The sequence below is a fragment of the Panthera pardus genome, unplaced genomic scaffold (assembly GCF_024362965.1).
Source record: "Panthera pardus isolate Hobbes unplaced genomic scaffold, ASM2436296v1 HiC_scaffold_3, whole genome shotgun sequence".
NCBI lineage: Eukaryota > Metazoa > Chordata > Mammalia > Carnivora > Felidae > Panthera > Panthera pardus.
Window position 1 is genome coordinate 26,327,669 of NW_026526876.1, and position 27,087 is coordinate 26,354,755.

Genomic DNA, 27,087 nt, shown 5'->3' on the forward strand with positions numbered 1-27,087 from the left:
AGCCACTACAAGCGGGCTGCAATACACCACTGACCGGGGCAGAGGCACGGGCAGGGGAGAGAATCAGGGAGACCAGTTAGGAGGTTGTTGCAAGGGTCCGGAAGAGAAAAGAGGGCAGCCTGGCCCACGGTGATAACAGTGAAGATGTGAAAATGGCTGGATTCACTATACACTTTGAAGGTAATGCTGACAGGACTTGACTGGTGAACCAGATGTGCAGTTTAAAAGACAGTATGATTCTGTGCCTTTGAAACTGGATGAACGACAGTGGTGTTTACAAAGATGGTGAAAGTTGAGGAACAGATTTGAAGTGGGAACTGAGAATTTGGTTTTGGACAAATTCAGTAGCAGACATCCACGGGGGATGTCCAATAAGCAGGGGGATACAGAAGTCTGAAGTTCGGAAGAATATCCGGGACAAGACCTATACAATTGGGATACTATTTCAACCAGGGGACTATATGAGATCAGTTGGAGAGGAAATGTAGCTAAAAAAGAAACTAGTTGGGAGAATTACTGATGGCAAAAGGAGAGGGATACGGCAAAGGAAACTGGCAAGAAGCAGTCAAAGAAGTAGGAAAGAACTCAGGAGAGTGTGCGGTCTGATCACGGGACATAAACGTCCGTGTCACTAAATCTTCCAGACACTCTCCAGGCCCATCAAGGTACTTGATGTGGTAGCAGCAGCCAGCTCTGTGCTCGTTCCCTCCCCGCAACACTCTCTTCCCTCAGCTTCCACGACTCAACCTTTCCTTGCCTTCCTTCTTCCTCCCCGGGTTAGGGCTCCTCCAAGCTTAGTCTTCACATACTCCTCTTCTTGGCCTCTGTTCTCCCCCTGACGATCTCAGGCCAATGGTTTTGATCACCACCAATAAATACTCTAATAACTCACGTTTTTCTCTCTCCAGCCACGACCTCATCTCTGAGCTCCAGGATGCTATCCAACTTTTTATTTAACACTTGTCTCCTTTAGGATATTTCAAAGGCAGCTCAAATGTAATATGCACAAATCCTAATCTCAGGATCTTCTAAAAGGTGTTCTTCATGAAACACTTAGAACTGGTTATTGCTTTTAAGCAAAGCAAAGCCCCCCTCCCACAAAAAAAAAAAAAAAGGTATTTAATAAATATCCAAAGTATAAATTATAAGAGAAAAGTAAAGAAATATATTTTGGGATGCCTGAGTAGCTCAGTCAGTTGTGCATCTGACTTGATTCTGGATCAGGTCGTGATCCCAGGGTCATGGGCTCGAGCCCCACACTGAGCTCCACGCTGAGCATGGAGCCTGCTTAAGATCCTCTCTCTCCCACTGCCCCCCTCCCCTGCTCATGTGCTATAAACGAAATATATATATTCATTATATATATATATATATATTCATTATATATATATATAAATGAAATATATGACTATTTCTATAAATAAAAAAAAAGAAATGTATTTTAAAAACATTACTCTGGGGGCACCTGGGTAGTTCAGTCAGTTAAGCATCCAACTCTTGGTTTTATTTAGCTCAGGTCATCATCTCACAGTTCATGGGTTCATGCCTCACATCAGGCTCTGCACTGACAGTGCAGAACTTGCTAGAGATTTTCTCTCTCTCTCTCCCTCTCTCTCTCTCTCTCTCTCTCTCTGCCCCTCCCCAACGCACGTGCGTTCTCCCTCTCAAAATAAATAAATAAACTTAAAACAACAACAACACATTACTTGGATAGGAAGGACTATAAACTTGCTAAGAGTAACCAATATCACTTCTAAAATATGCAAAAATGTTCAACAACATATTTTAGGTTTTAATAAAAAATGTTTAATCAGATCAACAAAGCAGAATTTACTTTTAAATATATGAAAAATCTCATTTTACAAATATATAAAAAATCATTTACAAATTCTGATTCCATTAACTAAAATACGTGTTTAAACACATAAATTACTAGAAACTAAACTCCAAAATGTTATTAGTATTTATCTCTGTGTGGTGAGATTATAGATAATTTTTATTTTCTTCCTTAGTTTCTAGATTTTCCATACTTTCCATGGTAAAATTGGAAAAATGGTTTTTCAAATTATTCATCAAAACTCATGCCAAGTACCACTTCTCCCTCAAAGAAAAAATAAAAATTGAAGTTCTAAGTCTCACTACTGACTTTTTTTGCAGTTACCTTGGAAAGCCACCTCATGTTGAAGCTAACAAAAAGACAAAGTTTGATCATTAGGCCTGTATTTCCTTAAAAATACAATATTCTAGTGCTGACTTCAAAACAATTTAAACATTTTCTTGGTACTTTCATTTTGCACAACAGTTAAGGTGGACACTGTCTATAGGATTATCTAAAACACACCTAACAGGGGCACCCAGGTGGCTCAGCTGGTTAAGCATATGACTCTTGGTTTCAGCTTAGGTCATGATCTCACGGTTTGTGAGTTCGAGGCCCGAGTCGGGCTCCACACTGACAGTGCAACACCTGCTTGGGACTCTCTCTCTCTCTCTCTCTCTCTCTCTCTCTCTCAACTCTCTCTCTGCCCCTTGCCTGCTTGCATCCTCTGTCTCTCTCTCTCAAAATGACTAAACAAACTTTAAAAAAAAATACACCCAACATTTTCAAAACTGGAGAATAGTGACAAGTGACATATTCAAGCTCACAGTATGCAATATGACACCAATTAAGTAATTTACAGACTTCTAGAAACAAACCATCCAGAGATCCCACATGAATTATGTGGAGCAGGAGACTGTCTGGTAATACATAATCTTAATTCACTGAAATTTTATTCATGTATTGAATTCATATGCAATAAACAACCCAGCAAAATGTTATTACTCAAGACACTACAGAATCAGAAAGACTTGATCCCAGAATAAAATCTATTACTTTGAAAATCTATATAGAACAATAAATACCTTCCACTTGCCCAGAAAGCAATAAACATACACTTTCCATAGAGGACCTCGATCTACTAAGGAATCTGCCGGAACCAGATACTGATCAGCAGAACCACACACAGAAACTGTGTTTTCCTCTCTCTTCCATCTTAAAGTCTACTAATTCTAATGAAATAAGAAATAAAAACCAAAACAAAATGTAATCTAAAATGGTTTCTAAAACCTCCATCCCCAAATATCTTAAGCTCAACTCCTGGCACGTAATACTGAATTTTATACATTTCAACCATAAAAGTGTGTTGTTATATTTAAACATACTGACTGCGATTTAATGCTTATGACTACTTCCACACTTTATGGCATTTACCAGGGCCCACTCGGGGCTACACGGTGCAGGAGACAAACTCTTACATCATAGAGACAGCACATCTTCCAAGTCACAGACAGACACTTGGTGCCCTCTTGTGTTCTTTCCCCTGCATCCTGGGACAATTCAGATAAAGCTAATCTCCCCAGAGTGCTCAGCCGTTCTAATGCCCTCTATCCCATCTCCCAAACCTCTCGTGTTCGAGGTCTAGCAGGGCAATTGTAAACTAATCTGAGTTAATGTAGTAACAGATGGCACTAATAAATTGTAATTATTCAATGCATTATCCTCCTAGGAACTACATTTACAAGTTGACACCTTTCCCAAAGAGAAAAACTATGGAAAGAAACTATTAGGAAAGTCAAGACTTTTCTTATTTTATCCCATTTACTAAATAAAATAATTTGAAGTTTATATGTAGATATTTTTCCAGCTTTTTGACTGAACCACTCTTGAGATGTGTGGAGAGGTGAGATTTTCTGCTAGAGGCGAGTTTCTGTTTGTGGACCGCTACAACTATACAGACCCTATTGAAACAGAACTTCTTATTCTACAGATTTCAATGCACTATGTGGATTATAACCTCCAAAACATTACTTTACATGAGAAAAGCTAAACACAATGCTAGTCCCATGGTGGGGCTCTTCTGCCCCAAATATCAAATGACCTATCCTAGGTCGATCAAGATTCCAGGGGGCTTTCCTCCACTGTTTCTAAGTCAAGTACACCTCGATAATTGAGGCTGTCACCATCCCCATATAACACATACATACACAAACATAAACAGACACACACACCAACAATAAAAGCAAACAAAACAAACACCTCCATTAAAGTAAGGACACTCAGAGCAAAACTGCTACTCACTACTGAGTTTTCACTTATGACTAAAAAAGATTCGAATCTGACACAAAATAGGTACTGATGAACTTATCCACTGATCAATACCACCTTTTCATTTTCATTTACAGTGGTTATACATAGGTGATGTTTTATTAAATACAACCGGGTTCTACTGGATTATTTCTGCTCTAATTTATCTTCCAGAGTTAAAACAAAGTATGGCATAAAACCCTGTGTTAGCAGGTCACACCACATTTTTCTCTTTTGTTCTTCTTTATGCAACTGTAAAACCATTCAAATGGCTTTGGTTGTGCTTATTAAGAATTAAATAGCATAATCTCATTTTTCCATGCCTGGACTCAACTAGAAATAAAAAGTTAGTGGATTATGATTCAAAAGTGTGGTTAGAAATTAACTGATAAACAATAATTGTATTCAAACAACACAGGGCATGACATATTAGTTTGTAAAATGGCAAAACTAAACATTAATTCATATAACAATGAAAGCAAATGGTGTAATAAACAACCATTTAATGATTCTTTATTGTTTTCTGAAGAAAAGGATTTTATTCCCCCACAATCTGTGTTTAAGTACATTTTATATCCATATACACTCAAAAGGACCTTTCTATATCAACGTAAACGTTTCTTCTACACTTTGTCTCTTACATGATAGCAAAAAGTTGTAAATACCAGTCAGTTACATTTTGTTACAGAGATCACTTCAGTATTTCATGCGTCTCTAATGGGTAGTTCCTATGCAATTACCTGCATGATCACAGTCAAAATCTTATGACCACTGCATGACTACTCTGCCATGCAAACTATGCTAGAATTTTAATTAAATTTGATTTAAACAAATCATATTTATATTATTTCATCATAGTAGCTTTTAGAGGTACACATCAAAATCTGCTCAACATTTTTACATACAAAACTTAAAAAAGGATGTCTTTCTCTTTGCTTAATGTTTACGAAATGAATGGTCGAAGATTTTTAAATTTTTCCTTAATTTTAAATGGCTTCTTCAAAAGGCATAACCTCCAAATGCCAATACACAGTTCAAGATTTTGTATTCTCGAAGTTACTAAAATCTTTACAGACACCTTTTCTTAAGAATAACAAAGTATGATACAGATACATAATAAGCCTTAAAAAAATACCTGAGAGGTCTTGCCTGGGGATTGCCTGCTTCTACATATGGATGTAAATAATCCTTTATGTAGAGATCAGCAGCACTATTAGAATGGGTGCAAATGAGAATCCTGCTGAAATAAACGGTGCAAATAAAAAGAATGATAAAACACAAAGCTATTCAAGCAGTAGAATACCAAACAAAAGCAGCGGCCATCTTAACATTACACATTCCCCTCAGCCTACTCAGTCTTGTCTACATATCATTCAGTGATGTTTTTAGGAGACTGTACTACTCTTTAAGCTGTCGAGGAAACTGGTTCCCCCAAATCATTTTTTACATCTATCACACAAAATGTTTTTTATATGCCCAACTCGTCTGGCTCTAACATATATCACAATTCCTTAGCAGTCTTGGAGCTTTGATGGCTATGTAAAAGCTATCATTCTCTACATTGCCAATTTTTAAAAACAGTATATTTTGAAAGAATTCAAATTTTAGTCCTTTGGGGTTTTGGTGTGGGTCTTTTTTTTTTTTTTTTTTTTTTTTTAATTTTCCAAGCTGAATTAAAAATTGTCTTAGCTTTGCATTCACAACAAGAACAGAGGTCGTGCCCTCCTAATGAAATCGGAGCACACATAGCACCATCTCACCTCGTCTCCTGCTGCTGGAGTATGTGCTTGACGGCCTGAGCTAGAGTGAACGTTTTGCCTGTCCCATAGGGTCCGATGATGAGGACGGGAGGCAGCTGGATTGAAAGAGGAGTTGTGATGGCCAGAACAGCCTCTTTCTGTTTTGCATTCAGCCGAGGATCCAATTGCTCGTCCCACTGTCTATAGGAAATAAAAATTTATTTTAAACACATGCATCTTTTAATAAACAAAACACAAGAGGATGCTTAATTTTATGGAACCACTAAAAATACTAAAGAAACAGGGGCGCCTGGGTGGCTCAGTCGGTGAAGTGTCCAACTCCAACTCAGGTCATGATCTCACGGTCCGTGAGTTGGGAGCCCCGCATCGGGCTCTGGGGTGACGGATCAGAGCCTGGAGACTGCTTTGGGGGTGTGTGTGTGTGTGTGTGTGTGTGTGTGTCCCTCTCTCTGCCCCTCCCCCACACATGCTCTGTCTCTCAAAAATAAACATTAAAAAAACAACTTTTTTTTAATACTCAAGAAACAGTGTCTGTAACAACAAATGCTTATTCTATAACTTCTTTTTAGAAAACTACCCAACAGAGTTGGCACAGGCTGTTGATCAAAACTCACTTTAATTACTTTGTCCTATTCCAAGTGCAGAAAGATTCTGATAACTTTAGAAAGCACACAAGTCTAGCTGCTGCCATGTCTATAAATAGTAATGGCAATGGCTCAAAAATGTAATTTCCCTGTTACATAAAGGTATCCGAAAACTTTTCTGGTAATAAAGAAGTATTAGTTTCTTCACATTAGCAAGTAAAATGCAAAAGGGAGACGAACCGAATTTCAAATTCTAGTTCACGGAAAGATTTCTTTAGTGAAGTTTAAAACAAGAGGCAAAGAAAAAACTTCTACGTCCTTGGTTGAGAGATACTCAAATATCACAAAGTTCCGAATTCAGAAAATAGCAGTTTTTTAAAAAAAGATATCAAACGCCAAACAATACGAATTGTTTTCTAATATTTTCCCACATAATATACATATGTCCTACTTTGCAGGGTAGAGAACACCTGTCATGGTAGCACAAATGGCTGCTGTAATGAGATCTATCTTATGAGCGTCCCTTCTACGACTTGGCTAAGTTTCGAAGATTTAAATGGACAGCAGATGCTGAAAGGGATCAAACCAAGTAGAGAATCAACAGCATTCTTTCTCACAACTACCATTAAAATACTAAATATTGCAACAACTATGGTAAAAATGTTAGGGATGTGAACCAAAATAGGACGGGCATGTAAAGAGACTCTTAGAAAATTTACAATCAAAGTGCCTACAAAATAATCCTGCAACAGGAGACCATGGTTTAGAGGAAAATTCCTTCTCTCAGAGGCTATACTCTACTTATATCAGAACCTAGTTATTCATGGAAACTCTTAACACTTTCAGTTTTAAAAAATTGTAACTGATGCTGTATTCAGACAGATAATTTCAAACAAATGAAGGTCTCCTAGGAAATGTAAAACCTTAGGAAATAAACGTTGACTATACAAACACATCACTACTTATTTTTCTGGAATTTAAAAGTTTTAAGTAAGAAACAAAAGAACTCTGACCAGTGGCACTGGTTTTCCTGGCAACCGTCCACTAAAGCTCAAGCTTTTTACTCCAAAGAATCTCTCATCGTTAAACAGCTCAGTGACTCGTAATTCTGCCAGAACATAGCAGTGTTCCATTTTCCGTAAAGAGGAAATTACGTTTGGTGATCACTAAGCCCAGATCCAATCTAGAGAGAGAACTGTGCAACGGTTACCCCAAACCATCCATGGCATCCCCTCTGCCTTCCTCTACTGCTGAGCCTAGACAGCTAGGACACTCCATTCCTCAGCCTCCTCTGCTAAATATCCAATTCTGCCCAATGAGATACAGGAAGAGGTACCTCAGAAGGGCTTCTGTACTCAATAAAACACAAACAAAGCCTCACAGAAGAAAGCCCTTCTTGCTCCTCTGCCTTCCTCCTTCACCTGGCTGGAATGAGCTCGTGGTAAGTAAAACTGCAGCTGCCATAAGAGGTAATGGACATCAAGAAGGAAACCAACATGCTCTATGGTGCAGAGGAGATGAGACCTGGGTCCCTGACGGTACTGCAGAGTCCTTGCAAGTCCCAGACCACCTACCTCTGGGCCTCTATCTCTACTTGTTTAAGCCACGGTTAGTTCAGTAAGCTGTTACTTGCTTTCATACCTGACCCCAATGGCTCCATTATCTATACAGGGAAATAATGACATGTGCATCAGATGGTCATTCTAGGATCAAATGAGAATACATGCAAGCTGTTTAGGGAAATAACTGAGCAGTAAGTGCTCAACTAACGTTAGCTTCTATTACTACGTTGACTGAGAGAGGTTACTTGGCTAATACACACTTTCAAAAACAAACAAAAATTTTAAAAACACCCTCCAGTTCTTCATATTTGATGACTTCAATGACCTTATAAATAAGACAAACAGTAGGTTAAATAAAAAAGTATAAATCTAAGGGATTAATGACAGATTTATGGGTACAGTTCTCAAATACAATTCCTCTGTATTTTATTTATATAGCCCATTCTACTCATCAACTGCTTTAGTGTAAACAAATATTTCATGTCAGATGAGAAACCATCAGTGTCAGTCCCTTCTACAGTTTCTGGTCATGAATGAAGAAGGCCAATGAGTCCAACAAGTTGTCTTTATTACACCACCTGCTCAATAAAGGGAAGAGGACTTACAGTACACATGCCAATTATCTCTGATTTTCACGGTTTAAAGGAAGACAGTCTGTCCAAGTTTATTCTGAATAAAAAATATTTAATCCCTGAACCAAATTAATCCAATGTCCTTTTCCCCCTGGTCTAATGCATTGTTACATTTACTTCAGAGACCACATGCTCAAGAATAATTTCTCAACTTCATTTATCTATATTCCACCTTATCCCAGAAAAGATTTTAAATGGCTAATGGCTTCTGAGTATGTTCCTACCCTCAGTTACCGTTTAGTTACTATTTAAATTACAGTGGTATGGGGGGCGGGGGGGGTCGCCTGGGTGGCTCAATCGGTTAAACGTCTAACTCTTGATCTCAACTCAGGTCATGATCTCAGGGTTGTGGGATCCAGCCCTGCATCAGGCTCCATGCTAAGCATGGAGCCTACTGAAGATTCATATTCATTCTCTCTCTCTCTCTTTCTCTCTCTCTCTCTCTCTCTCTCTCTCTCTCTCTCCCCCACCCCGCCCCGACCCCACTTGTGCGATGTATCTCTATCCTCTATCTCTCCCCCTAAAATAAAAGTTAAAAAAAAAAAAAAAAAGTCTAGAGAGCAAGTTTTGTGTTATGTAACTTTTACAATTTTTTTTTTAATTTGTAAGAAATTAAGCATAGGGCCAATTAAACAAACTTCAAGGCGATCCAATCCAGCTAGAACATGGGGGTTTAGAGGGAGAAAGGAAGTGTCAAGTAGAAAAAATAAAAGAAATCTGAAGCTACTGTTGGAAAACCCTGCCAATGGAACCACATAAAGGGTTGGTGTTCAGCTGCTCAAACTATCAACGTATCAAGGAGATGCCTTCAGAGATTTGTAAGCAGTGAAACGAAATGATTACTTTAGCAAACTAACTGGAAGAAACGTGTGGGCTGGACCAGAGAGAACGGAAACGCAGCCAGCAGGACAGAAGAACGACTAGAAGGCTACTGACATAGTCCAGCTCTAAATTATAACCTGACTGTAGGAATGGATGGAGGGGGAAGGGTAGAGAAAAGATGAATCAAATGGGAATTGAGAAGACTGGATTGTTACAATTAGTGGATCACTGATTACTTTCAGGAGAGTGAGGAAGGGAAAACCAGAGATCACAGGATAAGTATATAAGAATAGCAGAAACATGTAAACTACTCCTGCTTGAGAATTCTGGCAGTAAAAAAAAAGAATGGGAAAGGGATAGTGAAGGTAAGCAAAACAAGGGAGAAATAATTTTGTGTGTGTGTTGTGAGGCATGGTGTGCTTTGTTCTGTTTTTAGAATCAAAAGAAATGGAACGTGAGGGGAAGAGAGATATGCCACTTCTAGGCCTGGCCCATAAAAATGTCCCACATGATCCTGTGCTCATTCTTTCCCTGCCTGTCAGCTGGATGTCAACATGCAGGGTGAAACCTTGGAAACCATGTACTGAAGATACCAGATCCTCCATCAGTGATGGAACCGGGCTGCCCAACCATGACTGGATTGACATGAGTAGTAAATAAATACACTTCTATTGTGGAGAGCCACTGAGATTAAAAAAGAGAAGGGAAAGAAAGGTAGAATGAATAGGGCATCAGCAGGGGCCAGGAGGATAAAAATCCAAGGAAAAGGACGAAGAGAAAGATGCAGTCATACGTCTGTCACTGTTCGTATGGAAACAAATTAGAACTATTGCTATAAAGATATTTACGAAGGGGCACCCAGGTGGCTCAGTTGGTTAAGCATTCAACTCTTGCTTTTGGCGCAGGTCATGATCTCACGGTTCATGAGTTTGAGTCCTGCATCGGGCTCCACGCTAATGGTGCAGAGCCTGCTTGAGATTCTCTCTCTGCCTCTCTCTTGCTCCTTTAGTTCTTTCTCTCTCTCTCTCTCTCTCTCTCTCAAAATAAGTAAATAAAAAGATACTCGTGAAGATGCACCAAAGTGAATTTAAGCAGGAAAATATTTATACAACCATTAACCTGAGAGCAGTTTCAGAAATACTATCTTCTGTGATACTTTCTCCATTTTCTTACATTATAAAAATGCCTCCTATATGAAAAAATCATTTTAAATTAACGCTTGAACCACTTTTTAAAAAGTCCTAATTTTCCCATTCAACTTCTACTCAAAAATATTCCTGAATTGCTTGGCATTCTGTCAAATTAAGGTTGTTGAGAAAAATGATAGAACTCATTTAGACACTGAGAAAAAGTGAAGAAAATACATGACCAATCCCAAATGTTTCCTTCTAAGGGCTCTTTTACTCTCCTTTCTCAACTAAAACACGGCGCCTGGAGATTATAGCAAATTCTCTTATAAAACTATATTGACATTATTTGATACAGATGTTCAACATAAGATTAACATAACTTCCTTTAAGGAGGCATCTCCTTTTTTATACCTGTTGGGACTCCAAGGTATGGTTGGAGTCATAGTGATGTCTGGAAACAAAACCCCATTGTCCTTGATCCTGTCTAGCGCATAATGCATTTCACAGAGGGGTAACCGATTTAATTGAAACTGAAGTTCAACCTGAAACACAAAATAAAATTAAAAAACAACCAAAAACACATTAACACAAACAAACAACCATTAACACAAACATCAATACTTGCACCTTGCTTGCTAGAAAACTTTGTGGAGATAACCTTTAAAGGGAAGCCAAGTTTAGAGATTTTTTTAAATGTAATGAGACTTTAATAAATTATTACGGCTAATATTTGCTTTACTATGCACTTTACATAAATGATCTCATTTAGTAGTACCAATGATGTATATATCATTATTAACCTCATTTTAACCTCTAAAGTGAAGTGCTTGTGAATTACTTCATATCTAAATAAAGGTTATCTGATTCCACCATATTCCTATTAATAACATATTTGATAAAATCAGTAGAACATAGGGGCGCCTGGGTGGCTCAGTCGGTTAAGCGTCCGACTTTGGCTCAGGTCACGATCTCTTTGGGAGTTTGAGCCCCGCATCAGGCTCCGTACTGACAGCTCAGAGCCTAGAGCCTGGAGCCTGCTCTGGATTCTGTGTCTCCCTCTGCCTCTCCCCTGCTCTCACTCTCTCTGTCTCTCTCAAAAATAAATAAAACATTAAAAAAAAGTTTAAAAAACAAAAATCAGTAGAACATATGTGAAATATCAGCTTTCAAGTGATAAAAACCAAGCATAGGACACTATCAATTTACTACAAATAAACAACATGCACCAAATTTTATGTTTTAAAAGAAAAAGGGGGTGCTTGAGTGGCTCAGTCAGTTGAGCATCCGACCTCGGCTCAGGTCGTGATCTCATGGTTCATGCCGCGTTTGGCTCCATGCTGACAACTCAGAGCCTGGAGCCTACTTCGGATTCTGGGTCTCCTCCTCTCTCTGCCCCTCCCCTGCTTGCGCTCTCTCTCTGTCTCTCATAAATAAGTAAATGTAAATGTAAATGTAAAAAAAAAAAAAAAAAAAAAAAAAAAAAAAAAATTTAAATAAATAAAAAGGAAAAGGAAACAAAGAAAGAAAATTTTAAATTTTTTTTTCCAACGTTTTTTATTTATTTTTGGGACAGAGAGAGACAGAGCATGAACGGGGGAGGGGCAGAGAGAGAGGGAGACACAGAATGGGAAACAGGCTCCAGGCTCCGAGCCATCAGCCCAGAGCCTGACGCGGGGCTCGAACTCACGGACCGCGAGATCGTGACCTGGCTGAAGTCGGACACTTAACCGACTGCGTCACCCAGGCGCCCCAAGAAAGAAAATTTTAAAAAAGAGGGGCGCCCGGGTGGCTCAGGCGGTTAAGCATCGGACTCTTCACCTCAGCTCAGGTCCTGATATCAAACTCTTGAGTTCAAGCCCCGTGTTGGGTTCCACACTAGGCATGGAGCCTACTTACATAAAAAAAAAATGAACAAATGAATGAGTGAATGATTAGCTTTCTGGTTAACTAGGGCAGAGTGAACACACGTTCACCAAAAAAACCATACAGAGAAGAGAATATGAACCACCTCAGGTGAGAACTGTCCCTGGATGTAGCTTAGCTTCCTTTAATTTGTTCTTCTGCTGATTTAAAATTCCAGGGTTGCCTGGCTGGCTTAGTTGGTAGAGCGTGTAACTCTTGATCTTGGGGGTTGTGAGTTCGAGCCCCAAACTGGGTGTAGAGATTACTTAAAAATAAAATATCCATTAAAAAAAAAAAAAAGAAATACATAAAATACAATTCAGGGTGCCTGGATGGCTCAGTCGATTAAGCGTCCAACACTTGATTTCCACGCAGGCCACGATCTCACGGTTCATAAGCTGAAGCCCACGTTGGGCTACACGATGACAGTGTGAAGCTTGCTTGGGATTCTCTCTCTCTCTCTCTCTCTCTCTCTTTCTCTTTCTCTCCCTCTCTCTCTCAAAATAAATAAACTTAAAAAAACATATAAAATAAAACAAAACTCCAATCAGAAAGTTTGGCCTTGTATAAGACTGGAACATGTAGATGTTACTTAGATAAAGACGATTGGTTTTAAGGTCCAATTCTCCACCCGCCACTATAACGCTTCAAAGTCAACTGCACTTCTCATTACGGCAGAGGAATGAAAACAAGGACACTAAGAAAACCACAATTAAGTTGCCCCACATCGAAACACACCTGTGTGTCATAATCAGGCCGAAGATTAAGTTCTTCACAGCATTCCCTGGATATCCTTAAAAATATATATTCTTTTGTTTTCTCTTCAATAGTAGCTTCATAAACCTTCTCTTTGGTTCCCTGGGTCTGTACTAACTTCTCTTTAGGGACTGGTAATAAATAAACAGCATTGACTTTGGTCATCACCAGCCGTCCAGCCAAAGTATCTTCAGAAAGTGTTTCAGTAAGCTTAAAGCGACCAAAAAGTTGTCCATTCTGAGCATACTTTGCGCCTCCAGAAACTCCCGTGAGCATGAAGCTTGCTAGAATCTGCAATTGCACTTTAAGGTTGAACCTAAAGCATAAGTAGAAAAGGAGTTTGAATATTTCAAATTTCAACTTGATCGAATATTTAATTCAATAATTAATTAATAATTAATTATTATATTAATTATATGTGTATATATAAATATATATTTTATATATATTATAAATATATATTATATTATAATAATAAATAATTAATTAATTCAATAATTCAAATAATAATTTGAATATTGAAATTCAAATTTCAATATTTTTGATATTGAATATATCAAAAACATAAAAACTAAAAGAGTAGAATAAATCAAATTTAAACATACAAAAACGTAAAACTTCATCATTATCAATTCCACTCCATCAAGCTACAAATTATATACATATACTACTTATCTGCCTTTAATCCGTGCTGGAAACAAAACTTTCTTTAAGCGAATGAACTCTCACCCAAGTTACATAAAGGCACGTACTTAGTTGAAGAATACGAACATTCTTAACACCTGAACATTTAAGATAACGCTAACTATATTTTAATAAAATGAAGTATTTTATATTAATATGAAAATCTGCTTAAACATACCATAGGGACCACTGAAACTAAAATGACCTAAAGCCAGTAAGAAATGTGCTATGTGGAAACTACAATGGACTTTTTTTCTTTCAGTGCTATTAACAAATACAATCCAGAAGAAACTTTCTGTTCATGACCACATTGAGACAGTTGTCAGGCAGGAATTCTGGGAGGAGAGGGTAAAGCCTAGCTTATTACACAACGGCGAGCGCACTCGCTTGCACTCCCACGTGTGCACGTGAGCGTGAGAGAGAATATGTGTGTCAAATAAGGGCAGGGAATCAAGATCTACATGGTCAAGAAATAACTGAAAGAAAGATCTGAACTGACAGCTTCCTCCCTTGCCATTTTGAAACAGCGCTGTGAGAGAGAAGACAAAGCAGCAAAAGAGGGAAGGACATTTTCTACTTATTCTTAGGAAAGTTTAAAATATGTGAATAAAAAAATTGTTCTAAAATCTATACATCCATTTTTGGAAAAGGCTACTTTTTAATGGTACTGCTGAACTGTTTTCTTTTCAAATCTTCTTTTGAATACACGATGCCGAGAATGTCTTATAAATTCTTAAGGAAAAAAGGAAACAGAAACTTTTTAAAAATATTGAACATCTCCTTAATGGAAACATCTGCTTACAATATTAGGAAAACAAATCTAATTAAAACACCGTATTAAAAATTTAAATAGTGGGCCGCCTGGCTGGCTCAGTCACTTAACGTCTGACTTTGGCTCAGATCGTGATCTCCCGGTTCGTGGGTTCGGGCCCCGCATCAGGCTCTGTGCTGACAGCTCAGAGCCCGGAGCCTGCTTTGGATTCTTTCTCTCCCTCTCTCTCTCTGCCACTCCCCCACTCATGTTCTGTCTCTCAAAAATGAATAAATGTTAAAAAATTATTTTAAAAATTTGAATATCCATTTACATAAAGTTCCAAAGTAAAAGGGAATAGAAATATTGTTAGAGAAATCTTTAAGAAAAATAACACATATGAATAGCTATTTGTGCATGTAATAAATAATAGGAGTTTACAAGTTCCAATAGTAATTTAAAAATAAAAAACATAAGGGGAGGCTGGCTGGCTCAGTCAGTTAACATCCGACTTCGGCTCAGGTCATGATCTCACAGTCCATGAGTTCCAGCCCCGCGTCGGGCTCTGTGCTGACAGCTCAGAGCCTGGAGTCTGCTTCAAATTCTATGTCTCCCTCTCTCTCTGCTCCTCCCCTGCTCATGCTCTCTCTCTCCTTCAAAAGTAAATAAAAACATTAAAAAAAAATTTTTTTTAAATAGAACACATAAGACTACACAAACATACGTAACTACATACTAAAGTTAGTATTCAAAAATGTGGCTTTATATGAATAACAAATGAATTCTAGCAGAATTTGCCATGTGCATGTGTGGAATTATTAAAAATTACATTATATTTTTCTCATTCTCTACACATATTTCACTAGATGCAAACTAGAAAAGTAGGGTGATAACTTAAAGAAATACAATTTGTATGTTAACCAGTTACATTTGGCTCCTTCAAGACTAGAGCGTGCACTAAGATTCACATAAAAATCAGTCCTAAAATAAAAATAAAAGTATACTACACTCTCTAGTTTACATAAAATCTATGTTCACCTGTCCTTTTTTTCTTTTTATTAACAAAACATATGCTTGAAAATAGAACAGCGAGGCGCCTGGGTGGCTAGTGGGTTGAGCATCTGGCTTCGCTCAGGTCATGATCTCACGGTTCGAGAGTCCCACGTTGGACCCAGAGTTCGAGTCCCACGTTGGGCTCTGTGCTGACAGCTCAGAGCTTGGAGCCTGCTTCAGATTCTGTCTCCCTCTCTCTGCCCCTCCACTGCTCATGCTCTGTCTGTCTCTCTCTCACACGAAAATAAATAGACATTAAAGGCAGGGGGCCACCTGGGTGGCTCAGTCGGTTAAGTGTCTGACTTCAGCTCAGGTCATGATCTCACGGTTCATGGGTTCGAACCTGGAGTCAGGCTCTGCGCTGACAGCTCAGATCCTGGAACCTGCTTCGGATTCTGTGTCTCCCTCTCTCTCTGCCCATCCCTGCTCGCGCGCTGTGTGTGTGTGTCCCTCTCTCTCTCAAAAATAAACATTAAAAGAAAAAAGAACAGGAAACCATGGTTGATTCATGCTTTTTCAAGTGAAGTTAAAATTTTCCTTTCCTTTTTACTCCACACACGTGAGATTCAGAGTCATTAAAAGTTTTCTGAGAAAAGAAATTTCTTACAGTGCATTCTTCACTCACAAATGGACTTCCTGACGCCAAAGTTGATACACAGTTTTCTGACTGGTTGGTTTACAGGTGGCAACCACTTTCACCTTCTTGAAACTCCCTCTTTCACGGACTTCCACAAAGTCATACTGTCCTAGTTTTCTGCTTACCTTTCTAGCAGCTCCTCTATTTTCCCCCCAAGCACTGGCCACCATGTGCAAGTTCACCCTGCCCTCTTCTTACTGTGTAGGTGCTCGTCAGGGGAGGTCACCCCCTCCTAGATCTCAGAGGTATCAACTGAGATCTCTCAGAGATCTCAGAGGCTCAGAGGTATCAACTCAGCTGCCAATTAGATACCTTCGCTAATATGCTCCTCAAACTCGGTACAAGCAAAAGAGAATCACCATCTGACCTCCTCCCCTGTCACTCCAAACCAGTCTTTCCATGGGTCAGGCATCTTAGGCAATGGCACTATCAGCCACCTAGGTGTCCCAGCCAGAAACCAGGTTATCCTCGACTTGGATCTGTCCTCATCCTTCATTCCCCCCATCATATATTCACCAAGCTCTGTTGGTTCCTCTTCCTCCTAATCCACCTGTATCATAACATTTTGAACTTCGGTAACTATAACAAACTCAAGTGACTTCTTGTTGCAAATCTATACTCCAAACCACCACCAGAACAACTTTGCAAAATTTTAAGTCTGATGATAAGCAGCTTCCTCTGGCTCTAAAGTAAGGTTTCTTTGCTGTTTTGTTTTGTTTTTTTAATGTTTATTTTTGAGGCAGAGACAGAGCGTGAGCGGGGGAAGGGCAGAGGGAGAAGGAGACACAGAATCCGAAGCAGGCTCCAGGCTCTGAGTTGTCAGCACAGAGTCTGATGTGGGGCTCGAAGTTGTGAACAGGGAGATCCTGACCTGAGCCGAAGTTGGCTGCTTAACCGACTGAGCCACACAGGCGCCCAACTGAGGATAAGGTTTAAACACCTTTCTCTCTCACAGCCCCCCCACCAACCCCACACGTGCTGTCCACAGCTATGATGACCAGCTTGCAACTTCCCCCAAGATGCTCTGCTCTTATTCTCATACCCTATTCTTTCTAAAAAATACCTTTGTTCTATTTCTTCATCTGACAATATTACCGTTTTTTCCCCCCAATTCAGCTTAAATACCACCTGGTTCCCAAAAGCAGACTTGATTCCCTCCCTGACTTGACTATCCTCCTCCTCCTCACTAATGTAGGATAGATGCTCTCCTGTGGGGCCCTTGAACATTCCTGTATCACAGTGCTTATTACACTGTATTATAACCCTATATTTATAGATCTGTCTCCACTACTGGATTACAAATTTTTTTTTATTTTAATTAATTTTTTTTTTTGACAGGGAGAGATAGAGACAGTGTGAGCTGGGGACGGGCAGAGAGAGAGAGGGAGACACAGAATGCGAAGCAGGCTCCAGGCTCTGAGCTGTCAGCACAGAGCCCAACGCGGGGCTCGAACTCAAGAACCGTGAGATCATGACCTGAGCCAAAGTCAGATGCTTAACTGACTGAGCCACCCAGGCGCCCATATTACAAACTTTTTTTAGAGTTTTTATTTTAATTCCAGTTAGTTAACATACAGTGTTATATTAGTTTCATGGATAACAAACTTCTGAGGGAAAAGGAAACATAAGGTGTTTGCCTTAAAATCAGCAGTGGCAAGTTTGGAACCTAACACTTAGAATACCCAATAAATTTTGTTCGTTAATTTTACATTTTTGTCATAATCTGATTTTTTTCCAGGCAACATATTCTCATTTCAACTACTTTATATTACTCCCTAACAAATTCTAGAAATTATTAAAATTTTCCTGTTGTATCTATTATAGAATCTGCCATCCCAAAACACCTGATCACGATTCAGCAAGCATGAAAAATTCATCTCAGTTTTAAAGCAGTAAGAGAATCCTCTTCTGACATGTAGTTGTGCCTTGCAACAAAACTCCTGAGGTAGAGGCCCTGGAAAATAAAAGTACTAAGAAATATAGCTCTTCCCACAGAAGGTACATCATATGTTCAAGATACCGACATAGACTTTCTAGTAGAAGTTACAGCTAGTAAGATTTAATTTTCTAAAAGATTAACAGGCTAGGGGCACCTGGGTGGCTCAATCGGTTAAGCTTCCGACTTTGCCTCAGGTCATGATCTCAGGGTTCATGAGTTCGAGCCCCGCATCATAGTCTCTGCTGTCAGCATGGAGCCCGATTCGGATCCTCTGTCCCCCTCTCTCTGCCCTTCCCCCACTTGTGCTCACTCTCAAAAAAAAACAAAAACAAAAAACATTTAAAAATAAAATTAAATAAAATATCAAAAATGGGTTTATTATTTTAATAAAATGTATTTTGATGAACTTACGATAGTAAGCTTTCTTAGGTATTTAAAATAACGTATTTTTAAGATTGAATAATTCAGAAACACCTTAAAAACAAAATATGTCCTACAATTTAAAAAGATATTTCTTAATAAAAAGAAAACCCATCTTGCCATTAATGCTTGCCACATTTTGAAATCCGCCTTAAAGCTCACATACTTCCTCGCCTTTTGCGAAATGGCAGAATAGCAGGCATGCAAATTTTGACCAATTTCACATCATACCTAGCTACAAGAAATACGGCTCGATCAATCTTAGCAACCGTTCTCTCTCTTGAAAAGAAACGGCTGAAAAGAACAGTTCTCTGTCTTTAAAAGAATTTCAATGCTCTACAGAGAATTTCACTTTACACGATTTCTGACTAAATGAATGATAACAAGAATCAACCAAGGTAATAAGCCAATACCTGGGTTTGCTGAGGCGAACCCAACAGGCGCCTCGCCTCATCCATCTGAACGATGAAATGTGCGTCCACACACCAGGCCTGTCGCGCCAGCTGCCAGCACCGAGAAGCCACAACAACCTGATCAGGCTGGGCCCGCACACACTTTAATGGGCACAATTACGTTAGCCGAAGCCAATTTCTTTTGAAAATGTTTATCTAAGAATCAAGTGGATTCCACTTCAAGGCAGAATCATAACTCAATGAACGCATATCAACACGGAGCTGAAATACATTGTTTTTAATCTTGCAAGAACTCAGAAGCATTTTCCAAAACTTAACTGAAATGAAGTATTATCCTTACCACCTCCACACAACTCACACTAAAACTTAACATTAAAAGAAATCTTAATTTCTGGACTGCTTTGAAAAACCATCCCTTTCTTTAAAGTAAAGAAAATAGAAAGATAAACCTGATTACTACATCCAAACGCAAGCCAAAATATACCCTGTCTAATTTTGAGAGGCTTCATTCAATCCTTTTTCCAGGAAGGAATGTTAAGGCGACCATGTAAAAGTATAGTCCAATCTTTACGATTAAAACGTACACTATCGGTGTGAAGTCCCTCGACACTGCTTTCACGATTAGCACTATTCTGCTTAAACTGTCAAAGTTCGCAAACGACCAATATATTCTCGGTGACCTTAGGAAATATTCTATCCATCGTGTGCTAGGTCTGACTACATCTAAAGAGGCACGTTCCTGTGCATACCGAATACAAATTATTACCATCAATACACATCCAGGGTATTTAGAGGGAGTCTATTTACCCAAACCATTGTGTTCTGGCTTTAAGGGGAGTCTCAATTCACAATAAAACATTCTTCACCATTCTAACGGTGACTTGGGTTTGCTTTGATGACTGGTACTGATTGAACAGACAAGTAAAATGACCCAATCAGACACACTAGAGCATGGCCCAAGGATCAAATCCAACCTTCAACCTGTTTTCTGGAGAGCCCTTGACTAAGAACGATTTACAAAAAACAAAACAGAGAAGCTACGCAACAAAGACTGTATGAAGTCCACAAAGCCTTTAATATTGACTTGCTGGCCCTTTACAGAAAAGGTGTGCTGATAACCTATGCTACAACAGAGTTTAGTAGCCGCATAGAGACCTCCCCCAAATCCATTTTTTAAATATATCTGTCATGTTATTTGTGCTGAAAGAATTATCAAAATGTGAATTAAATTCAAGGCAACGTGAAAACATAAATAAATGTTACGTTTAAAGGGGAAAGAAGGAAAAAACAGAAAATAAGCTTTTGGAAGCACCATACACAAAACTTTCTCAAAGATTCTTGAAAATCCTTCAGTTTATGTCTGTTATGTGGCCCTTGTCCATCTGCTTACAGATACCCGCTGAGAACTCCGTCTACTAGTAGGATTTGCTTCTTTGTATGTGTACCACTGCTATGCTGTACTTCACAAAATGTTACAAGCCTGTCAAATTCAGAAGTGTAATTTACCAGCCCTCACATCCAGGGTTACCTGTGGGTGAGAGAATCACTGAAAATTTTCCAGAATTCTCTGACTCAGTAACTACCTACTTGTCACATTAGACATGTAGCAATAAATTCTCATCTCTGTCTTTAAGATCCTTCAAACTCTTGTGCAGTTAGCGTACGTAACACATAAAAAGTGACCCTACAGACTTACATTCAGGTTGTAAACATCGCTATCTGAGTCAATAACTGTTTTAAAGATCTAATTTTGGGGGGGGGCGGCTGGGTGGCTCAGTCGGCTGAGCGTCCGGCTTCGGCTCAGGTCACGATCTCGCGGTCTGTGAGTTCGAGCCCCGCGTCGGGCTCTGTGCTGACAGCTCAGAGCCTGGAGCCTGCTTCGGATTCTGTGTCCCCCTCTCTCTCTCTATCCCTCCCCCACTCATGCTCTGTCTCTGTCTCAGAAATAAATAAACATTAAAAAATTAAAAAAAAAAAAAAAGATCTAATTTTTAAGACTAAAAAAAGAGAAAGCTCAGATGTTCCTACAAAAAAGACTACTGTATACAGTCTTACCGCGGTCTTACCACGTTGTCTACATTCTGTCTTAACTACAATCTTTCTTGTCAGACCTGAGGGCGATTTTACACCTTGATCATCAAGAGCTGCAACTGACATCATTCTAGCTTCCTTCCCATTTCTTTGCTTTTTTCTTAGTATAGTAGTAATAGGAGGTCATGGCACAACATTTCAAAAATAGAGAGAACCACATCAGAACATAAAACTCACTTGTAATTTCACCAGCCAGAACACTTTGCTTTAACTCTTCAGTATTTTTATACACAAATATATTCATATATGTGTGTGTGCATACAAAATCAGAACTGCAGTGGCTGCTTTCATAAGTAACATATCTTCCCCTTTATATTGTATCATGAGCATATTTACTGATTCAAAAATTCTTCGAGAACATACTTTCAATACAGTAGTCCCCCCCTTATCTCCAGCACATATGTCCCAAGCCCCCTAGCAACTGCTCGAAGCCATGAATAGCGCCAAACCCTACACACACCCTGTTTTTCCCTACACATACACACCTATGATAAAATTTTATATGTTCACGTAGTAAAAGATTAACAATAGCTAATCATGTAACAGTCACAACAATATACTGTAATAAAAGCTGTGTGCATGGGGTACCTCCCTCAAACTATCTGATTGTACTGCACTCATGCTTCTTGTGATGGTGTGAGATGATCAGGGGCCTAGGTGATGACATGAAGTGAGTGAGGCGAAGTGAAATGAAGTGAGGTGACACAAGCATAGTGTCGTAGCATCAGGCTATCGCTGACCTGATGATGCATCTCAAGCAGGATCATCAACGGGACCACAGCTGACCACAGTGAGCGGAACGTCAGAAAGTGAACTGCGGACAAGGGAGAGCTACTGCAGTTTCAGAGCGCATGGCTGTTAAGTTACTTAACATGCTCTTCACTGCCCTTGAAAGACATTTGTTTACAAGCATCTTTAATTTAAGAATCTCCTATTCTTTCTTCAGGATGACCCCTCATAATTACTACACCAAAAGGACCAAACCTTTTAAAGACCTTTAAAACAAACTGCCAAAAACCAGATCTACCCTATGACCCAGCAACAGCACTGCTAGGAATTTACCCAAGGGATCCAGGGGTGCTGATGCATAGGGGCACCTGTACCCCAATGTTGATAGCAGCGCTCTCGACAATAGCCAGATTATGGAAAGAGCCTAAATGTCCATCAACTGATGAATGGATAAAGAAATTGTGGTTTACATACACAATGGAGTACTACGTGGCAATGAGAAAGAATGAAATAGGGCCTTTTATAGCAACATGGATGGAACTGGAGAGTGTGATGCTAAGTGAAATAAGTCATAGAGAGAAAGACAGATACCATATGTTTTCACTCTTATGTGGATCCTGAGATACTTAACAGAAACCCATGGGGGAGAGGAAGGAAAAAAAAAAAAAAAGGTTAGAGAGGGAGGGAGCCAAAACATAAGAGACTCTTAAAAACTGAGAACAAACTGAGGGTTGATGGGGGGTGGGAGGGAGGAGAGGGTGGGTGACGGGCATTGAGGAGGGCACCTTTTGGGATGAGCACTGGGTGTTGTATGAAAATCAATCTGACAATAAACTTCATATTAAAATTAAAAAATAAGAATAATACAATAAAATAAAAACAAACTGCCAGATAAGTAACTTTCCTCCAGAAATATACCAACTTAGTTTGCCACCAGTGTTCACTTCATGTTGCAGATATTTTCAAGCCTCTCTTCTATGGGTTTTAGAAGCCTCTGCAAGGTGCTCTCAGAGTGAACTTTCATCCACTTAGTTTCTTGATCAGAATCTGACCTCCACAATTTTGTAGGGTTTATTCTTTTATCTAATCAAATTTCCATTTAAAAAAAATTATTTTTAGTGTAATAATCCACAAGTTTATTGGTCTTTAGTTACAAGTTCTGAGATAATGTATATGGAATGATTTTTAAACCTGAATATTAAACAAATAATTTTTTCTGAATTTCTATTATGGTACTCCAAAATAGTCTCTTAAGATTCTGGTAAGCTTCTAAACTCTACTTCATCCCGGGGCACCTGGGTGGCTCAGTCGGTTGAGCAACTGACTCTTGATTTCCACTCGGGTGGTGATCCCAGGGTCATGGGATCAAGCCCCACATCAGGCTCCACGCTGAGTGTGGAACCTGCTTGAGATTCTCTCTCTTTCTCCCTGTGCCCCTCTCCCTCATTCGCGCATTCTCTCTCTCTCTCTAAAATAAAATTAACAGGGGCCTGGGCTCAGTCAGCTCAGATCATGATCTCATAATTTGTGGGTTCAAGCCCCATACTGGGCAGGGCTCTGTGCTGACAGCTCAGAGCCTGGCACCTGCTTCGGATTCAGTATCTTCCCCTCCTTCTCTGCCCCTCCCCTGCTCATGCTCTATCTCTCAAAAATGAATAAATGTTAAAAAAATTCTTTTAATAAAAAATAAGCTATTCCATCCCAAACTTTATGATTTTATCAAAGTGTTCTTTACTAAGGAAAAGGAATCTATGACCATGTAAATAACATATATGCATAGTAATAATGTGAATATACATGTTACAAGCCACTGTCCTTGTTATTTAATAAGTGACTATTTCATTAGAACTGTATACAGACAGTCAGTGAAAGTCTTGTAAGAGGGACACCTGGGTGGCCCAGTTGATTAAACAACCTACTCTTGATTTCAGCTCAGGTCATGATTTCATGTTTCATCAGTTCGACCCCCGCATCGAGGTCTGTGCTGACAGTGCAGAGCCTGCTTGGGATCCTCTGTCTCCCTACCTCTCTGCCATCCCCCACTCATACCTGCTCTCTCAAAAATAAATAAAGATTAAAAAAAAGAAGAAAAAAAGTCTTGTAAGAGCCCATCAATGGCCATGATTTAAAGTCTTTTTTTCTTTTATGTTTATTTATTTATTGGGGGAGGGGAAGACAGAGAGAGAGGTAGAGAGGGAATCCCAAGCAGGTTCCATGCTCCATATGAAGCCCAATCGTGCAAGGCTTGATCCCAGGAACCGTGAGATCACACCCTGAGCCAATATCAAGAGTTGGATGCTTAATCAACTGAGCCACCCAGGCACCCCAGCCATGATTTAAAGTCTTAAGAGTAACAAAAAATACACTCTGACTTTGTAAATTTTACATGCATGTAATTTGAAATTAGATCTGTTCCAAAAGTCAGATCATATTTAATCTATAAATAGAGTAACACAAGGTATCTTTAAGTTATTACTTTTCCTTTTCTAAATATATACCTTAGTAAGGCTTCAGTATCTATTAATAATTAATGTTAAGGTACCAATAAGGCAGCCCGGAAAAAAAATAGATTGGTTAGGCTATATTCAAAGGGAAAACTGCTTACAAAAATATACTCATGTATCATAACTGTGGTTCACTGTTTAAAGCTTGTTCCCATTTCATCTAAAAAGTGGAATGCTACTACCAAACATACCAACCATTTCATTAATATCTGCCTTCATTCAAACTTTAATTTCTAGGATTACTTTTCCTATAATGATTCAAATAAGCTTTGGGATTTATGCTTGGACTTAACTTGTGGCATATGGATAAAATGCAAAATATGTTAAAGCTTTTATAAGTGGCTATAGAGGTATTTCATTATTATCAAATAGTTTCCCTGAAGATTTAAATCATTTCATTCTTAAAATTGCATTCCAAGATATGTAGCAGTCTCCTTCAGTTTCTGTACATTTATTCAACCAATATTTACTGAATGCTCGCTCTGACTACCATTAACAGAAACCTCCGGTACAGCAGGGACCACATGTTTACACACCTAGTACGTGGCAGAGTCTTATGCAAATGAAATATATACTAAACACTAGGGATGCCGAGATGAACAGGACACGGCACAGAAAGACAGCTACTGAATAACAATCTTTACTACCTGTCTTCACTTTGGCAAACCTCCATTTTCATTTAAAAATGAAAAATACCATTAAAAAAAAAAAAAAGGATTCCTAAAGTAACTTACTTGCTGACTTCTTTATACTGGGCTATCTCCTCAATATAAAGAAGGTCATGCAGCCGTGACTGATAGTTGGTCTTGGTCAATGATTTGTCTAAAACCGACTGGGTAAACAGCTGGTCAGCAGAGAGAGGAATTTGGTATCTGATAAGAAGGCTCTTCTCCAAATCAGTAGTTTCATTAGGTTCAAAATCTATAATAGTCTTAGAAGAAGAATCCCAACGCTTAGCTGTGGTTACTAGCTGTTGTTTTGCATGCATCAGGTATTCAAGATCTAAATGGAAACAAAAAACACATTTATAAAGAACACAACATTAAAATTTTCAAATACATTACACATTTTGGTAGGAGCATTTTATATGCTTGAGCTATCAATTCTTAAAAACAATCCAAAAACCCATCTAACAAAGAATTTTTCCCATATCAGAAATGTGTTGTCTAGGTTAACAAAAGAACATAAATAGGAACCCCTGTAAAAGAAAAAAAAAAAAAAAAAATGCCTCCTTTTTAACACCAGGCTAAGACATACCAGAAATAGCTATTAACATTTTAAAATGCAGATTAACATTTAGAACTTAACTCTTTAGTCCAAAGAAATCTGAACTGCAAGAAGAAAATACAATAAATTCCTCATAAGATAAAACCTATTGGATGATAAACACTTTTCTCCTCCTACTAACAACACCTGCCCATTATAGAAAAAAGACGATCAGAACACTATGAAAGGTTAATCTTTTCGTATGTGGTAAAGCACAGTGAAACTCTCTGAAAGCCAATTTATGACAAACAAAAATCTTTTAGAAAATACTCATGTAAAAACACTGCTAATTCCTCGTTGAAATGTGATACAATGTGCCATTCAAATGCCCTATCAGAAAAATACAGTTCAGTCTCAGTTAAATTATACTGTAAGTAGGGCACAATGTCAAAATGAATGACTGTTCAAGTTCTGACATCTCTGAAAAAAAAAAAGGTAGGACAGTACCAGCACAGGGTGAAATATATCGGAACATGAATTCTTTTTTTATTTTTTTAATTTTTTTTTTAATGTTTATTTATTTCTGAGACAGAGACAGAGCGTGAGTGGGGGAGGAGCAGAGAGAGACAGAGACACAGGGTCAGAAGCAGGCTCCAGGCTCCGAGTTGTCAACACAGAGTCCGACGTGGGGCTCGAACTCACGAACTGCGAGATCATGACCTGAGCCAAAGTCGGTCACTCAACCAACTGAGCCACCCAGGCGCCCCCAGAACATGAATTCTGAGTGCTGGGTAGACTTGCTCTATTTGCAGGACATACTACTTTTCTATTGGGTGGAGCATACATAGACCTATAAATATGAAACTTAACCAAGGCGGGGGGGGGGGGGGGGGGGGGGAGTTGCTTGACTGACTCATTAGGCTGATATCCAGTTTTAACGTAATGTAATTGAAAAGATGGCTTCACAACTCAGGTTACAATTTGGGGAAGAAATAATAAAAAGTTTAAACAGAGATGAGTTAAGTGTCCAAAGTACAAAAATAAGTTACCCTGTACTATCTTTACAATGAGAGAACAATGCATAATTGCCATGTAATGCTTAGTGAGAGATTTGCCTACATTTAAATGTTACATATAAATTATAAACACCTAAGTATAGTCACCCAAAAGACATTCTCAATACTAGAAAATAGTTTATCCTAATGTCTTATTAAAGATTCAAATGCAAAGGCCCTAATTTAAACGTTTCAAAAAATTAAAAAAGGAAAGGCCCTAATTTCTAGCCTTTGTCCTTGAAAAGGAATTTTTACATGCCAGTTCTACTATTTCTCCAATGGAGAAACAAATACGCCTATAATCATCAAGGTATAAGGCTGGTCTGCATTCTTA

At 38.8% G+C, this 27,087-nt stretch overlaps 1 protein-coding gene across 5 annotated transcripts in view; it reads right to left on the minus strand.

Annotated features, from left to right (window-relative positions):
- HELZ (helicase with zinc finger) overlaps nt 1-27,087 on the minus strand; it is a 159,765-nt gene that overhangs the window by 73,761 nt on the left and 58,917 nt on the right. For 4 of the 5 annotated variants that reach the window (XM_019466462.2, XM_019466464.2, XM_019466463.2 and 1 more), the window contains 5 exons: nt 25,227-25,494; nt 13,254-13,587; nt 11,025-11,155; nt 5,884-6,063; nt 5,259-5,363 (listed from right to left, as the gene is read on the minus strand). In XM_019466462.2, the coding sequence (XP_019322007.2) occupies nt 5,259-5,363; nt 5,884-6,063; nt 11,025-11,155; nt 13,254-13,587; nt 25,227-25,494 (1,018 nt within the window). The remainder of the gene's footprint in view (nt 1-5,258; nt 5,364-5,883; nt 6,064-11,024; nt 11,156-13,253; nt 13,588-25,226; nt 25,495-27,087) is intronic. The other variant, XM_019466466.2, reaches the window with a different exon arrangement.